This window comes from Podarcis muralis, chromosome 15 (assembly GCF_964188315.1).
Source record: "Podarcis muralis chromosome 15, rPodMur119.hap1.1, whole genome shotgun sequence".
NCBI lineage: Eukaryota > Metazoa > Chordata > Lepidosauria > Squamata > Lacertidae > Podarcis > Podarcis muralis.
Genome location: NC_135669.1, coordinates 39,955,435 through 39,973,983, shown reverse-complemented (window position 1 = coordinate 39,973,983; position 18,549 = coordinate 39,955,435). Strand labels below are relative to the sequence as shown.

Here is an 18,549-nt window from a genome sequence, read left to right as displayed (position 1 = left end):
ACTTGCAACCATGTCCCCAGTGTAGTGTCACTGGGGCATTGTGGGAAGTGTAAATGGTTGGTCAGCACTGATCACTGAGGTGCCAGTGGTGCCCCTGGATGAGCCCACCCAAGGGGAGGGATTGGCATAAGAAGAGACCTTCTCAGAGTATACTATGCCTGGAGTCCCCTCATGATTGGAGCTGGCACCAGGTGGCGTGGGGAAACGAACAACACAATAACAAGACATTCTGTTTGCCAGTACTGGGAGGGGAAAGGGAAATTCGACCGGGGGCAGCTGTTAACAGCAGCAACTCACGTTGGGCATCACATATAGTTCTGCCCCTTAATCACATATCACTTTCATGTACGGAATAATAAGCTCATGCAGGAGGAGGAGGAGGAGGAGGAGGAGAAAAGCAATGTATGGTACTTTCCAGTGAGTACAGCAAATTAATTAGAAGGCATGCTGGGATTGAACTGAACTCACCACGGAGCTTTTATGGAAAAACATCCTGCTCCAAACAGGTAGGGTCTTCGTGGAAAGGGGGAGAAATGCACAGAAATTAGATGGCAGAGGTCATCGTCAACAAGCAACACTCAAAATCATGCCATTTCAAAAAGAAAGAAAGAAAGGTTTTCTTTTTCTAATGGTCACCCGTTTTCTAAATGAAAGAAAGTAATTCCCACCCGAAAGAGGGGGTTGAAAACCCCATTGCAGGAAACATGGGGATGTTACTGAAAATAGCAGCCCCATGCTGAGATCTCCCCTTCCTGCTCCGTAACGTGTAGTCCTGACATCACCAGGGACTAGTCCTCATGGAAGCAGTAAACCAGTGTGTTCTGGACTGTACTACGTCAGATTGCAGGTGGGTGAACACATGACTAAATGCTCTTCCATACAAGACGGACCTTGTCTGATCCAGCAAATCATTTTGTAATTTTAATGCTAATCTCGAGGACCATGCAATAGCCGTCCCTTCATCTTCTAGGCCATAGGTAGGCAACCTGCAGCTCTTCATATGTTCCAGGGCTCTAGCTCCCATCACCCTGGCCACTGGCCATGCTGGGCGAGGCTGATGGAAGCTAAGAGTGCTGCAATATCGGGAGGATCACAGCTTCCCAATCTTGGTCCTATGGGAAGGGAGAGCTTCACACATTCACATGCTCAGAATCCAAGGTGCGCATGCACATCAGTTTTCCATCAACATCTATGGAAAGGCAACAGAAACTTAATGGGGGCATGTACACACTGCAGAGGTATGCACACAAGGTGCACATGCAAAAGGTTCCCCTCTGCAACACTGATTAATTGCAAGAACCAGACTGGATGTCTGGAAGGGACATGGCTTAGTAGAGCACATGCTTTGCACGTAGAAGATCCTATGTTCAATCCCTGGCATCTCCAGGTTTGGCTGGGAATGTCACCTGTCTGAAATCCTGGAGAGTCTCTGTCGCTCAGGGTAGGTAACAGTGAACTGCTTGGACCAAGGTTTTGACTTGGTATAAGGCAGCTTCACATGTTCCTAAAACTTGTGCCAGCAGCAGGGCCAGTTCATCCACTAGGAAAAGGGATATTTGTGTCTCCACTTATGCGGGCCCTGACAGGGGTTAGGAATGTGGCTAAATATCAACAGAAACAATGCTGGAGTTTAATAAAACAAAACAAAATACAGTGGTACCTCGGGTTAAGAACTTAATTTGTTCTGGAGGTCCGCTCTTAACCTGAAACTGTTCTTAACCTGAGGTACCACTTTAGCTAATGGGGCCTCCCGCTGCCACTGCACAATTTCTGTTTTCATCCTGAAGCAAAGTTCTTAACCCAAGGTACTATTTCTGGGTTAGCGGAGTCTGTAACCTGAAGTGTCTGTAACCCAGGGTACCACTGTACAAAGTGTTGAAGGCAACGAAACCTCAGGGATCAAATGAAAAACAAAATATGGAAAGCAGTAAATGAAAGAGGTTGTGACTTAGTAGTACCACGGAGGCCTAAATTCAACCACCCCTCAAATGGTTTTGTGGCTGAAACAGGCTAACTCCTATGCATGTGCATCAAAGATGCCTGGGCAAGGTATAACTTTCAAGAACATGGGGTTGAAATCCACTTTGTTCATTATAGAATTTACACAGGAGTAGACCTACAACATGCTTCTAATGCACTGTCACCCACACAGTAGTGAACAATATCCCCAGATCTGAGACACCTGCCATTTATGATTTTCATGCAGTAAACCAAAAAGAATCTGCTACCAAATCACCTATTGGTTTTTGTATTCAGGTGCAACGCATGCGCACAGCGCCAAAACCACAAGTAACCAGGACACATCATAAAGTTGTCACTGGAACATCACTAAAAGGGCAGGGAAGGGGTGGAACTGGGTGTTTGCAGGCTTTTTCAATGGGTTTCTGTTTTCACGCAATTTCACGCAAGCAGACAATGACCCGGGATGCCACCCCGGTGTGAATGAGGGGTTGCCTGTATTTAGAAATAACTATAATTTAAATAGAAAACTAATACATCTCACCGTATTTGGTGACAACTTGCAAAAACACAACAACAGCCGTTATGGACATTTGGCAACTTTAATATATGTAACACGGTCTCTGGAACTTTTTATCCCTTGAAGTCATGATGTGCCTTGTACATTGCACTGGTTCTTTTGTAGTATTTCCCCTCTTTTTCTGTATTTTAATATTTATTTTGTGTGTATGTATGTGCGTATGGAGAGAGAGAGAGAGAGAGAGAGAGAGAGAGAGAGAGAGAAAGAAAGAAAGAAAGAAAGAAAGAAAGAAAGAAAGAAAGAAAGAAAGAAAGAAAGAAAGAAAGACAGACATGGTGGACAGGTGTTAACTGATGATAGGGGCACCTTCAAGAATTCTGCTCTCAGGGCCAGCCCTTCCGTTAGGCAGAGTGAGGAAGTTTCGATGGGCAACTTCAAGGATAGCCCCCGCCCATCACTTCTTTATCAACTGGACAGCCCTATCAACAGATTAGGCTTTCTATTACAGGACTGCCTCGGATAGCCTTTGAAATGAAGGGCTGTCTCTTTAAGGTAGGACACGTGGACAACCCATTAAATGTGGAGTGAAGCACAACACTGTTGGAAAATCAAGATACAGGAGCTCTGTGATTCTTTTCTCTTTCAAAAAAGAGCTTCTTGCCCGACATCTGCAAAGGTGTGGGAATGGGCTGATTTATGTCGCCCCTCTCCAACTTCATCTTTCAGAGGCAGAAGAAAAGTGAGAAGGAAAGCCAAATGTTTTCAAAAGGTTGACCGGAATATGGCCAGAAAGAGTCCCGCTATCAAAACTGATGTCTGGGATCACCCGTCTGACAAGGATCTGAGCATGTTTTCTGAGCAGCTTCCAACGCAGGATGGCTCTGTGTGCATTAATAAAAAAGGACAATGTACAAAATTTACAAGAGAAACCATCCTCAAATCGACAGCACCAGATGGCTGAGTTGGGTGACAAGAACACAGCAATGTCAAGCCAAAGAAACCATCGGGCCTGTCCAACAGCTACTAGGTTCACTGCATGCGCAAAACAGATGATTGGGTCCCTTGGGTTTTCTAAAAAAATGGATTTATGTAAACGTTTTTTGAAACTGTAGAGACAATAAAACAAAACAAAATATATGGGTTAAAGAATACTGCTACTACAACCAATAATAATAGCAATAAGAATGGTAGCAGTCTTTAGCTCAGCCTTCCCCAATCTGGTGCCCTCTGGGTGTTTTAGACTCCAAATTTCTTTGATTGTCAGCAATGCTAGTTGAGACTGATGGAGTCCAAAACCTCTGCTGAGTACCAGGTTGGGGAAGGCTACTTTAGTTGATCAGTAGGTTAGATCAATTGATTAAAAAACAAAAGCAGCGCCTTCATTTTATTTGGAACCCTTCTCTCTCACTTCGGCTATTGTCCATAGTTTGGGTTACAAGCTGTGAAAATTAGGACCCGTAACGTGGTAGAAGCATCCATTATGATTTGCTGCTGATTAATCTATGGGTAGCACAGCACGTTCCCTCCCATTAAATATTAGACAGGCACTATCTCTGGACTTTTGGAACCTACTGAAGACCTTCCTCTTCCAACAAGCCTGCATCTAAATTGAATTTTTTAAATTAAGTTTTATGGTTTGTGTGTTCGATGCCCTTGGGCTGCTTTGGGAGGGGGGTGGTATATATCTATATTACCAACATCGCCACCACCACCATCATAATCAATATCAACAACAGCTGTGGTTTGTTATTTAACCCTATGGAACTGGGTATATTTGCTTTTAAAATCATCTCTCTACAACGTATCACAGAATCACAGAATTGTAGAGCTGGGAGGGTTATCTCCATCCCCTGCAATGCAGGAATCACAGGTAGAGACAAGTGGCCAGCCAACCTTCACTGAAGGAGAGTCCACCACATCCCAAGAGAGTCTGTTCTTTGACTAAGAACATGCAGCTGCCATGAAGCTATTGTCCCCTCCTTAGTAATTTTCTCCTTGGAAGAGGCAACACAAGGCTCCATTCCTCAGAATCACATCAAGAATATGGGGTTGCTGGAAAGCATTTTGTCAAGTGATTATGTTTCCCAACTATTTTTTCGTATCCACCCCTCAGTTCACTGTTTTACATTCTGGGGGTTAAGGAAAGTGAATTGGGTATTTCTAAATTTGATATCGTACCACTACCCAACCAGAGCCCCAGGAATAAACTATGGTACAAATCTGAACCCGCAGATCTAACCCACTCTTCCAAAACATTATGACTTGCGAATTTAATTTCCATAAATGTGTTGCCTTCTGGTTTTGTTTTGTGTGTTTGAAATCTAGGGATTTAATTCAGATTTTTGTCGTCCTTTAAGAGTTTGGTTTTGGTTTTCTTTTGTTATTTCCTATTCAGCTGGTATTGCTCCTCTTACCAAAAAGAAAAGGGGGGCGAGGAGAGAGGGAAAAAAGAAGTCTGAACCACTAATAGGTCCTGGAAAGGATTAAAGTCTCCAGAGTTCAAAAGAGATCAAACGGATATCAGTGATTTTATGAACAAATCGTACACGAGATGGGAAACGTTAAAAGATGATAACATCTCAGCCAGATCCCACATCAAAAAAATGTGTTATCTACATTCTTCTTCCCGAACTGCAAAAACAAACGCAACTGACTGAGCTCCGCCATGCTGAAGGGAGTTTCTTGCTAGCTAAACTTTTGCTAAACTGGGCAAAGGTTAGATCTGTAAAGCTGTGCATCTATTCACTTCCCAGGGCTGGGATCCAAAAGTTCTGAGCTCTGGAGGGGCATCACACTTGGGTTGTTTCTTGACCACCTCATCTCCCATCGTCATCTGGCAGGCAGACCACTTTTATAAATAGAAGGGGCTTTCAAAGGATGGTAAGTGGGCCATTGTTGTTGTTTTTTAAAAGCCCACTATTTAATAGTATTACCTAAATTAGGGCGGCTCAACTTTTCATACCAAGAAAGCAGCAATAGTGCCTTGGCACAGAAGCCACTGGCCACACTCTGTTTTGTCGCGTGGTGGGGGAAAGCAAGACCAAAATTTGAGCCCCCCCTCCCCGACCTGACACTGCTTTCCCAAAGTTGGTTAAGCAAGGTGCAGGGCTTGGGGAAGGAAGCATGGAGCTCCGGCAGAGTCCTAGAGCCCTCCCACCCCCTTCCCAAAGCTGGGAAAGTGCGAAGTAGGCTTTGGGAGGGAGATGGGAGGACTCTAGGATTCTGCCAGAGCCTCAAGCCCCAAAGCCTAGCACCTCACATACCTGGCTTTGGGAAGGCAGTGTGAGGGCTGGGGAGGTGTCAAATGTTGCTGAGAGCTGCCCTAAAGGTCTTGAGGGCCGTATGGAAGTGAGAGAAGGCATTGAAAAGTGATATGGAAGGCCTGGGTCTCCTATGTCCCCTAATGTGGAGGTCTATCGTGGAGTATTGTGATGCACACACAATGACTCAGATTGACTGAGTCCCTGGCTGACCCCTCCACATGCAGGCAGAGGGAATCATGCACACAGAACTGTATCCAACATGATTCATACTCAAGACTAGATCCACTGCAATCAATGGACAGAGCTAATATAGGTCACTGAATTTCAATGGGTCTACCCTGAGCAGAAGGTGGCTGACTATAACGCCCTCCTCCCCAAAACAAGCTACTTTGTTGATGGAGAGGCCACTTACTGTATGCATTGCCAAAAAAACAAAAGAGGGCATAGATTTACATAAAAATTGCACATGCTAATTCCTATCTCTAGATGTCCGTTTAGAAAGAATGATTGAAATTTAAAGAGATTACGCAGCTCCTCTCACCACAGAAGGGAAGGCGCAGTTACAATGTCCTTATCTTTAAAATGGACTTAAACTATACAGTCATACCTCGTGTTGCGTTTGCTTCAGGTTGAGCATTTTCAGGTTGCGTCCCGCGGCGACTCGGAAGTACTGGAAAGGGTTACTTCCAGGTTTCGCCGCTCGCGCATGCGCAGATGCTCAAAATGACGTCATGGACATGCGCAGAAGCGGCAAATCGTGACCTGCGCACGCGCAGGTTGCTTTCTGCTCAGGTTGCGAATGGAGCTCCAGAACGGATCCCGTTCACAACCAGAGGTACCACTGTACAGCCCATGCCACCCTTAAGATGGTTAAGAGTCCTCTGTAAAATGGGACACTGAGCCACCGTACTACCTGATCTATAAGGGTATAGGGAAGAAAATCATTGCGAACTATTTAAAAAATAGGAGGATGTTGGCATGTGTGTGTGTGCGTGTGTAATATATCAAATAACCTTGGGTAAAAATGATTGCCATTCCAGAATTATCTGGTATTGGCCCAGAATCGCTTTTTTAAAATCTAGCACTGCCTGGGTAGCCTAGTGACAGATCTGAGACTTTGAAGACGAATTGAAGGGAGAGGAAAATGCCAATATTCCTCCCCTTCCCTCTTTGCACAGGAGACAGTTGCAAAATCCGGTGGGTTCCAGGCACTTCTCCTCCTCACTAAAGCACAATCGCCAAGGTTAGGCAGCTGCTGCCAGAACGAGAGAGAGGGAGAGAAAGGGGGAGGGCCTTGTTCCCTCGGAGCGGCGCTTAAAGGTGTTGCCCACGTAGGTGTAAATACATCTGTCTCCTGCCATTTGTGGTAATACACTCGCCCTACACTTCTCAGAGCCAGGCAGATGGTCCCTGCCCTGTCTTCCTATTACAGCCTCGCGTCGCTCCGTGCTCCGAGAAATAGGAGGGCAGATGTTAAATATGTTAAACACATGCTTTGCCCCCTGGAGGTTTAAGTTAAGGCTGCTGTCTCAATTTGGCCATTTTAGGCCTTGCCAAGCTTCAGGGAACATCGGCGTTCCGCTTCATTCTCTTCATTCTCCACAAAAGGGGCTTCCCCCCCCCCAACCCTTGCATTCAGATGGTGGGCCCAATCCACTAGGAACATCTCTGCAAACCTCCAGCCTCGCGTAAGCAACTGCAGAGCACCCCTATTTCTTTCCAACAGTGTGTGTGTGTGTGTGTGTGTGTGTGTGTGTGTGTGTGTCCCCACTAAATTTTGGATGCACAAGAAATGGAATTGGTTTGGAATCTGAATGGGCTTTAAATTATTTCTGTCTGTGGCTGTTCTTCGGTTTCAGTTTCCTGCTGTCTTGCCAGGAGGGGACGGTGAGCCAACTTTTTCTTCTTCTTTTTTGGGAGGGGGAGAGTTTCATAATTGTTTGTAAATGTTAAATATATCTATATCTACCTAACTAATCTATCTATAGCACGTGTTCTAGCCAAGCATAAGCAATTTTCAGTCCTATTGATTTCAACGGGACACAGGAGCACAGGAAGTTGCCTTATACTGAGTTGCCTTACCCAGCTCTACACTGACTGGCAGTGGCTCTGCAGAATTACAGACAGAGGATAATCTCAGCCCTGCCTGAAGATGCCATTGGGGATTGAACCTGGAACCTTCTGCATGCGAAGCAGACACTCTACCACTGAGCTATGGTCCTCCCTAAACACACAGACAGAAGCACAAGGTGAGTTAAGTAACAACCATATGCAGCTGCTGTATTCTGAGTCAGACCCTTGGGTGCATCCAGCTCAATACGGTCTACACTGACAGGCAGCAGCTCTCCAGGGTTTTAGGCAGGAGACATCCCCAGCCCTACCAGGAAATGAACTTGATGCCTTCCACATTCAAAGCGGATTCCCTTCCATTGAGCAGTTGATGTAGATCTGTGTAAGGCCCTCCTGGGACTGGGGCAATCCCTTTCTTCTAATTTATAAACATAATTTCAGTATGCTGTACTTATTTACTCATATAACAGCCCTGGAAAGGTGCTGAACTGGGAGGCAGTGATATTCCCAGGGCCATTTAGTGAGCTTCCTGGACTAAAAGATGTGAACCTGGGTCCCCTGTCCAACAGTCTGTGTGCTGCTTTCACACTATGCCCTTGCCTTCTGGAGTCCACAGAGGCCCTTAGAGTTCCTTCTACTCTATTACACAGGAAGCTGCCACAGAGTGACACAAAGCGATTTACATTAAAACCAATTAAGAGCATCCATATTTTTTTCCTAATCTAAAACCACAGACAAAACAGACCAGGACTTACTGAACCCACTCCAATAAAATAGACCACAACGCTACAACTTCCAATTAAGGGCCAAAATCCCAGGCCAAAAAGAGAGAGAAAAGATAGTTGGTGCCAGGAGTGCCTCCTTGGGGACAGCATTCCACAAGGTGGGGGCCACCACTGAAAAGCCATGCTTCTGTGTTGCCCCCTTCCAGACCTCTCATGGGGGTACATGAAGAAGTCAAACCCATCTAGCTCAGTATTGCCTATAGAGTCATACCTCATGTTACGTTTGCTTCATGTTACGTTTTTTCAGGTTGCATCCCGCAGTGACCCAGAAGTACTGGAAAGGATTACTTCTGGGTTTCGCTGCTCGCACAGGCGCAGTAGCACTAAATCGTGCTTTGCGCAGAAGCGCCAAATCACGCCGCACACCTGCGCAGATATGGCGCTTCAGGTTGCGGGCTTCTCATGTTGCGAATGGGCCTCCAGAACGGATCCCGTTCGCAACCAGAGGTACCACTGTACTGTATGAAAGCAGCTCCCCAGGATTTCAAAAAAGGGGTCTCCCCAGCCCTCCATGGGGGTGCCAGCACCGAGTTACAGCCTCTCCACTCTTCTGAACTGTATGTGCTCTATCCCTCCATCAAAATGAATATGCAGCCTTCACTCACTTTGGACACAAGGCAAAAAAAAAACCCTGCAGGGCTCTGATACATACATGGATACAAAATTTTATTTGTATGCTGCCTTTCCACAGTTCAAACCATGCTCGAGGCGGCTTACAACATGAAACAAATACATAAGTACAACAAAAGTAGCCACAAACATTAAAAAAATACACAACCAAACTGAACCATTTCCACATAAATCACAAGATCTAAAATGAAAAAACCAAGAGCAACAACCCCTGCCCCAAACAACACCCCAGCTGAATTTTTCAGTAGAGCAATATCAGGGCCCTGCCTTTCCAGGCCAGGTAGAAAAAGGCCTGCAAGGCAAGGAGCAGGTCCTCCAGGAGTCACAGCCAAGACATATACCCAAAGCTCCACATTCACAGGGGCTCCCTTTTATAGGCAAAGGGACGTTTTTGTGTGTATCAGAGTCTCCGTGCTCACAGAGGACCTGCTGGATCAGCGCCTGCTTTGATGTACCATCAGAGGATAAGAGGAGGCTCAAAAACCATCCCGGATGTTTCTTTTAGTCTCAGGGATGTTGAAGGATAGCAATTCAAGCATTGGAAATGCTGAAAGATCTTCAAAAGATTATGGAGTAAGCCGCTCAGTATTTAACTAGCCTATCTCAAACGGCAAGAGGGCTAAATCAACCATGATCAAATGTAAGAGTTGCAGCCTGGAGAAACAGAGGGCATTTCAGCCCCGCAGCATCATGAGCAAACACCAGACATTGTGAGACATGCAGAGAGGAAAGACGCCCCCCCCCATCCCCACCTTGCTTTTCTCCCCTTGGAGAAGCTACTAAAGAGAAGGAATGGCAGAGTAATGGACAAAATCCTCTCTAGAACCCTACCCAAGGATCCGTATCCATGCACGGGTTAAAGGAAATGGGTTATCTAAAATGGGGGTAACCAACAAGGTAGTCTCCAGATCCTGTTGGACTGCAACTCCCATCATCCATGACCACTGACTGTGCTGGTTTGGGCTGATGGGAGTTGGAGTCCAACAACCACTGAATGGCACTACATGGGTTTTCCTTGCTCCAGCAGGACAGAAGACGTGCACTGGAGTAAGAAAATGATTACTGGGTATCCTCTGGCTTAACTCAGCCACTTCACATTTTTTCTGGATTTCTTACACTGGCTTGGTGTACACATTCAGCAGTGCAACCCTGAAAGAGGCAAGTTGCCCATTCTGGATGGGGTTGCACTCCTTCTGAAGGAAAAGGTGTACAGCTTGAAAGTTGTTGCTGTTGTTACCTCACCCACCTGACTGGGTTGCCTCAGCCACTCTGGGCGGCTTCCAACAAATTATAAACCCACAGCAAAACCTTGAACATTAAAAACTTCCCTATAGCAGGCTGCCTTCAGGTGTCTTCTAAATGTCGGATAGTTGTTTATTTCCTTGACATCTGACAGGGACGGGGTGTGCATTCCATGGGGCGCCACTGCCGAGAAGGCCCTCTTCCTGGGTCCCTGTAACTTCACTTCTCGCAGTGAGGGAACCACTAGAAGGCTGAATGCTGGGGGTGGAGACGCTCCTTCAGTTAGACAGGGCCAAGGCCGTTTAGGGCTTTAAAGGTCAGCACCAACACTCTGAATTGTGCTTGGAAACATACTGGGAGCTAATCCTTTAGGACCGGTGTTATATGGTCCTGGTGGCCACTCCCAGTCATCAGTCCGGCAGCTGCATTCTAGATTAGTTGTAGTTTCTGTCTCATCTTCAAAGGTAGCCCCATGCAGAGCGCACTGCAGTAGTCCAAGCGGGAGATGACCAGAGCATGTACCACTTTGGCGAGACATGTCTGTCTCTAGGAGCCCAAGTGTCCCCTGTGGCTAGGAGTCCCTTTTACCAGGTCTGTCTGGTTCACCAGCTATGTTTGTTCCTGGAATGGGATAGCCTGACCACTGAAGTCAATGCATTAGTAACCCCAAGCCTGAATTCCTGCAACATGCTCTATGCAGGGCTGCCCTTGGGCCTGCTTTGGAAGTTCCAACTGGTGCAGAACACAGCCACCAAATTGTTGATAGGGGCACATGGCTGGCAAGGTGTGGCACCATTATTAAAACATCTTCACTGGCTGCTCATCTGCTAGCAAACCAGGTTCAAGTTCCTTGTATTAATTTACAATGCCTTTAGTGAGTTCGGTTCAAGGTACCTTAGGGACTGCTTGAACCCTTGTATCCCAGCCCCATCACCAGGCGAGCAGCTGGTCACACCCCAAGTTGGAGAGGCCCATCTGACAGTGACACAAAAATGAGCTTTTAATGTCAGTGGACCAGTCCTGTGAAATATTCTACCAACAGAGATTCAGCAGGCACTTTCTGTTTTAACCTTTAAATGTCTGCTGAAAACTTTTCTATGCTACTAAGCTTATGCAGGAAATTAAGAAGAAAACAACTTTCTGTAACAGTTGATGATCTCTGACTTTAAAATTTTATGTGGTTTTTATGTGTGTTTGAGTATAGGCTGTAAACCACTTTGATTTTTTTTAAATGAATAGCAGTATACAAATGTTTTTATAAATAAGTGGTAGAGTGAAATGCTTTTGTTTTTTTGTTTGTTACATTTCTATCCCACCTTCCTCCAAGGAGCTCAAGGTGGTGTACTAGGTCCTTGTCCAAAACTCTAACCACTATACCACACTGGCTGTCTGCAGTGTTTCCCAACCTTGGGCCTCCAGCTGTTTTTGGACTACAACTCCCATCATCCCTAGCTAGCAAGACCAGTGGTCAGGGATGATGGGAATTGTAGTTCAAAAACAGCTGGAGGCCCAAGGTTGGGAAACACTGGTCTAGTGTACCACTTCTATAAGTGCAGGGTGACATTTTTTATTGCTTTCCATCCTATGTAATAATTTAAAAAAAACAAACAAACACCCTATTACATGAAGGACAAAACTACTATGCCCAACTGATCCCCAGCTTTTCTAGTGTTCCTGCAGATTTTTGGGATTATTTTTTTTAATGTGTCACCCTCACATTTGATGTACAGTGAGCCAGTCCATTCTATTAGCACAGCACTAACTTAGGTCCATCAATTTCAATGGGACTCCCCTTCAGTAAAACTTAGTTGGATGCTGCCCACCGAAATGAATGGAAATGACTAACATAGCTCCATTAATTTCAATGAGTCTACCCTGAGTAGGATTTAGCTTGATATGGCTCAATGAGTCTCCTCTGTGTAGGACTAACCTTGGACATCACCCAAGAACACTATTCATTGAGCTTGAAAAGTTTAAGATGGAAGAGTGCTTGAAAATGTATCAGATCAGTTAAAACCTTCCCCAATCTGGTGCCCTCCAGATGGGTTTGGACTACAACTCCCATCAGTTCAAACCCATTTGGAGAGCACCAAGGTGAGGAAGGCCAGAGTAGATTGATAAAACAAATACGCCTGCTTCTCTGTGGGTGGAGAGAGACGCAAACTCTTAAGGAGGGCAAATGTTTGGCAGTATTTTGTTCTGCCATCAAAACACATGTGTATGTTCCCTGCTTGGTTCTCCCTCTTCCTCCCTCCCTCCCTCCCTCTCTCTTTCTTCCTAAGGTAAGCTCTATAAAAGCACAATATTTCTCCTCGCTTTCACTGTGTTTGGCTGAGTACACTGACTTTGAGCCTGGATTGAAGTACAGCAATTGCAGGAACTTTACTCTGAACGTCTCCCAAACTTCTTTTTAAACTATAACATATATCACGTTATGAACCGGGAGGCCAGGGGGTGAAAATAATAAAAATAAACTGAAATGAAATAGAGTAAGATGTGAATAATATTTTTTTTTAAAAAAAGACAAAATCAAAACAGCGCTGTTGATAGCTTAGCAGGGGCTGGGAAATCCTCTGTTTAAGTTACTAATTACCTCTGATGTCAAGCAGAAAGCAAATCCCTCAGATGATTTGGAGAAAATGAGCCATCGAAGTACAAAATGAGAAAAAAGAAACGAGTTTGGAAATTTTGGACAAATATTTACAGACCCGGTTTGAGATGCCCTGGAGTTGCTCCCTTATTCTACATGCGGCACAAACCAGAGTGAATGTGCAGGGCAATCCTATGCACATTTACTCAGAATCAAGTCCTACTGTGATCAAGGGGACTTACTTGCAAGAAACTGTGCACAGGACTGCAACCTTTAAATACAGAACAGAGGTGTTGCTGCTAAGCACAACTCTCTCCCCTCCCACAAGAAAAATACTATATGCAAAGAAAAAAAATATTTTTAATGCATTAAGGAATTGCTCTTTTAAAGCACTTTACTTACCCTGTACGTTTGGTGATGGTTCCTAAAGTCATGGGCTGCTTGATTTGAGCAAGAGGAACTACCACAGTCAGGCTGGGAAGTGGAGAAAGGCGAGGGTTTCCAGGGTTATTGTTGGTGAAATTGTTGTAAGTGTCTTGACTATTCAATTTACCTTAACAGGAGAAAGAGAGAGAGAGAGAAATAATTGGAGGTGGTGAGGGAAGCAGCATTATTAATTTATTTTAAACATTTCAATCCCACCTTTCCAAGATTCAGCATTTTTATTATTAAGTTTACCGTAAACACCCCCCCCCCCCAGCGATGGATGAATTGGTCAAAGTAGGTTTCTCTCCATTTCTCATTTTTTCCAATCTTAAATCCAGCGTGCTGGATTTCTGTAATGGTTTGTGATTTATTTATTTACCAAAAGCCCTCACACGGAAATTTGTCAGATTTTGTGGTGCACATTTCCACTTTGAGGTTTGTTGATTTTTAAAAAACAATCAAGTGGTATATAAAACTTTATGAAATAAATGAATTTCTCCTAAGCTACACATTTCCGTATGAGATTTTGGCAAACAGTTTTGCAAGCAGTTCCCCCCACTTAGCATGAATTTTCGTACACCATTATTCGACTGGGAAGCTGCGCTGCAAGTGCGAATTTCAAAGGGTAGCTGCTTTAAGCTTGAGTATTGTTTTGAGAAGCGTGTATTAGATAGATGCACAAGAACTGAATTTATTCCCCAGCCCTATTCTCTGCCCGGCTAATCTCCGCATCTATATGTTTTCAGATCAACAGCTCTCCTTGCGGGGATTAAGGCGGATGTACCACCCAGGAAGCAAAAATAGAATTAACACCAACATGAAGAAAATATGGTGACATTTTTTAAAAAAAGGTGTCGTCCTCCCCAGCAAAGTCAAGGTGTACATGTGTATATGCTGGCCCCAATCCAGCACAAGAGATTCATGTATAGGAGAAGCTTTCCTCTCACACAGCTAGTGCAGATACTTGCCCAGGCCAAACTGAACATGGCGGATTTGTCTTTTATTTATTTTAAATACGTATGTTCCACCTTTCAATTGCAGGAAGCCTTGAGGTGGCTGACAGAAACATAACTGTAGATGCAATTAAGCCATAAGACCTGTTAACAAACCCACTACAGTAATACAGAGAAAATACTATTAAAAGCTAAAGGGTAGGGGAGCCGTGTATTTGGCTGTTTCCTAAAAAACAAATCAGGGAGAGAGTCCAACAGAGGGGTAAAGGGCTGATTACAGTGATAAGGCACCATGAACAAAAAGGCCCTGTCTTTGCCTCAGAAAGGGTGAGGATCCTTCTGAGAATGGGGGGGGGGGCACACACATCCTTATTTATGTATTATTACATTTATAGGCAGAGCCTCCCTTTCCTCCAAGGAATACACGGTTCTTCTCCCTCTCCATTATTATCCTCACAATGTCCCAGGGAGCCAACTTTGGCTCAGAGATAGTGACTACCCAGTGAGCTAGGTGGAAAGGTGGAGATTTGAACCCTGGTCTCCCAGGGTGGTACCTAAGGCTTATTACACCTCTGGCCCTTTAATTCTCTGCCAGTAAAGCCAAAGACTCTCAAAGATCTTGGATGTTGAAGGCTCCCTAGTTCACTGCAGCGAGTGGGACTACACTGTCTGTAGCTGTTACCTGAAGAGTTTGGAGTAGGAAAGACTTTCTTTAGTACGGGAATTAGATAAAGAGAGATAGATGCCTCTTCCAACCCAAAGGTTCCTGTATTAGGTGGTGGTGGTGTTTTTAATGCAATCTTTTCTGTAATTTGGGATCTATTCCTAGCAGTGGTTGCAGGGATGTTCACTGGAGACACTGCCATCCATAAGCCTCGGTGTTTCTGGGTGCCATAGAGAGCCATTGCCATAAAAACAGAAGGGACTCTGCATGGCTGCGACCTACAAGCTCAGTGTGTGCATTTCAGAGCTGAACTCCAAGAAAGTTTAACTCAGAAACATAAAACCCACAGAGCACATTTACTTTCACCCAAAAGCCAAGGGCATAGAGGACAGCAGCTTTTTTTCCTTTTCTTTAGGCGTTAGCAGTGTCCGTCCAAACAAAAGTGTGAGGCCCTGGGGCATCGGTGTGCCTGCATATGCTGTAACCAACAACAAAAAGTCTTCCAATAATTGTTTATTAGGTACAAGGGGAGAGAGCAAAAAGTAACTGAGCACCAGGCTGTGCTGAATTAATCATCCCATTTAAATAAATAGGATTTCAGCATGCTTAACAAGAAATGTACCAACTTCTGCCTGTTTCTGTTTCGCAGGCTTTTTGCTCATAATTCTATTCCATTCTGTTTCTGCATTTATCTTCATTTTAAAAATAAGCGAACGTGAATTTGCCTCTCAATATACATATATAAATGTGCTGAATTTTAATGCATTTGAATCACCAAGAGATTGTGTGGAAACTTTGAGAGAAATGTAAATCTGGCTAACAGCCAGATGCTTGAGTAAATCAAAATGCTAAATCACGGCTGATTTGTTTATTTTAGAATTTTGCAAACTCCACCCCACCCCCTGAAAATAAAGGTGTACACTTATCTTGTTTGCAATAATTATTTACACCCTCCCCTACTACTTAACTTGGAAACAAAAATGTAATAACATAAAGCTGTATACTGATCTTGTGTAGAACTGTAGTTTTTCCCACATACATTGGAAACAAAACAGTGCTAAAATAATGTAAATTTAAAAGGCTCCCGGGGACCCTATCCAACTAAGTAATACTCAGAGTAGACCTGCTGAAATGAATGCATATAGATTTCAATACATATATTTTGAGTATGACTAACATTGGTTTAATAAACAAATGTTTGAACTGAATTTCTGAATTGCAAATTCATTGATTAAAAGGAAAGAACAGGATCAAATGAAAAAAGTAGAAAATTGAGTAAGATTTCCCCAACACCCACCCATAATCAAGTTCTTTTTGAAAGCAGTAACAAGAAGAAGGATTTGAGCAATCACAATGCATATAAGTAAGGAACTCTATCCTGTGAATCTAACTGGAACAAAAAAAGAGAGAGAAGAATTTGCTGTTATGAAACAAAAACTTCAAATTAAATCTCCAAACAAACTGCTCTTTTACAGACCCGTAATCTTTCATAATACAGGGCAAAGGGTTTTTTTTTAAAAAAAAGAGAGAGAGAGGAAAGGGCTGGGACAGTAACAAGCATTTCTCAATTAAACCGACGGCAATGTAATCGATATGAGCAGTTTTGATACCAAGAAGAACATGAAGTCAGTTGCGATTTTGCACTCATCCGAGACTCCTGGCCTTCTTAGGTACTGTACTTTTGTTGGGAGGGAAATGCAAAATTATACTAAAAAAACCTCTTCCGTGTATGTTTAATCTGTAGATTAGCTCCTGATGACTTGGCCTTTCCTCCTCCTCTGCTTGGTTCGAAGCCGGCAAAAGGTCTCCACCCTCTTTAATGTGCTGTATGTAGTTGCATCAAAACCCTCCTCCTCCTCTTCTTCTTCTTCTTCCCTATTTCCTTCTCCAACCCATATCTCTGGCTCGCCCCCTGTATATCTCACAGCGTGCCCCCATTGCACTTGCCCGACCTCTGATTCACCCTTTTGCATCAAGGACTCGTCGCTCTACAATCCTATCCATGATTTTATTATTAACTTAAGTGCATTTGCTCCCTCTTGCTCCTTCTTATCTTTCCTCTTTGATTTCATATTATTGTCCTCCTCAATTGCTCCCTTCCTTGGCTTCATTCTTCCTTTTCAAACCACGGATTTCCACTTCTCCGTCTCAATTGCCTGCTTTTTCCCGGGTTGCGCCTTGCGTTCTGAATGCTTTGCCAGCTGAGATCTGGGCCGCTCACTTCCTCCTATTCAGACGCTTGAAGCTCATTTGTGTCAATAAAAAGTATTACCAGCCATTACTTTTGGGTTCATTCTAAACAGACGGGCACAATTGTCCGCATAGTCTGTTTTCAGGAGAACTGAATGTTCTAATATAATCATTTCCTCCCACCATTTTACATTTCTCCTTTTCTCTTTTCTATGTTTTCTCTTTGGAAAATTTAGGCTGTAGTCCTATCTATCTATCTATCTATCTATCTATCACCCGGCTGTAAGCCACATTGAACTCAATGGGACCTACTTCTGAGTCAACATGCATAGCATTGCACTGTCAGTCAGTCAGTTTTGGAGCAAAGTGTGGTTTCTTTTAAATCTTTTTAAAGAGTCTCACTGTGGTATAATGATTTTGATGTTGATGACAATGATAATGGTGCTCCTACCAATAATAAAAATGTTATTTCTACAATGTTATTTCATTCTTATTTATAAATGTCTAGCAGACTCTGGAGGAAGGTCAGAGATAATTATTTAGCAAGTTAAGGTTGCCTACATGGTTGCCTCAATCGACTGGTCTTCCTTCTTAGAATGTTGTGATCCCCGAAATGCTGCTTCCTTTGGGACTGATGTGCTGCACTGCACTGCACATAGTGTACAGAATTATTAGCTGCTACTCCCAATCTCCACATACAGAAAGAAGTAAAAGGGAAACTTTGCAGCAATGTGCCTCAAAGCAGATGTTCCTTTGGGGGCTGCCCTGAGGATTTGCTTTTGCATGTCGGCAAATTTTGAATATGCATCTGTCACTCAGTTGAGGACTTACCACAATGCTCCCCATATGCAGATATTAGAGGTAACATTGGTTGTCTCCTGCATAACACACCAACGTATTGGTCTCTAGTGATAAGGTTATATTGTTTGCAGTTTGACTGTGTTCCTAAACCTGTGCAAAAATTTTGCCCTGACCACCACCCTCTAACATTACATTAGAAGTAGAGACCATCTAATAACGTGAGCATATATTGTGGGCTCAGGCTAAAGCAAACAAATTAAATACAACTGGATCCAGCCAAAATTAAGCACTTTGAACCCAAGGATGGATTAATCTGTCAGATTCTGTTTCTCTTATTAATTTATTAAATTTGTTGTTATTATTATTTTTTATAAATTTGTATACCGCCTTATAGATCTTAGGGCGCTTCACTATATCTTGCCCAAGGCAGCCCCAAGCAACTTACAGCCATTAGTT

The 18,549-nt window shown here is 43.8% G+C and overlaps 1 protein-coding gene and 1 long non-coding RNA gene across 2 annotated transcripts in view; one reads left to right on the top strand and one right to left on the bottom strand.

The window, feature by feature from the left end:
* The window catches only part of BCAS3 (BCAS3 microtubule associated cell migration factor), a 457,979-nt gene that overhangs the window by 258,710 nt on the left and 180,720 nt on the right, over nt 1-18,549 (bottom strand). Inside the window, 2 exon segments of the mRNA XM_077919460.1 lie at nt 469-513; nt 13,462-13,612. Coding sequence (XP_077775586.1) covers nt 469-513; nt 13,462-13,612 — 196 coding nt within the window.
* On the top strand, nt 7,363-16,027 carry LOC114585310 (uncharacterized). Its single transcript, XR_003703868.2, has 2 exons — nt 7,363-7,991; nt 14,232-16,027. It is a non-coding gene; the product is annotated as an uncharacterized LOC114585310 (long non-coding RNA).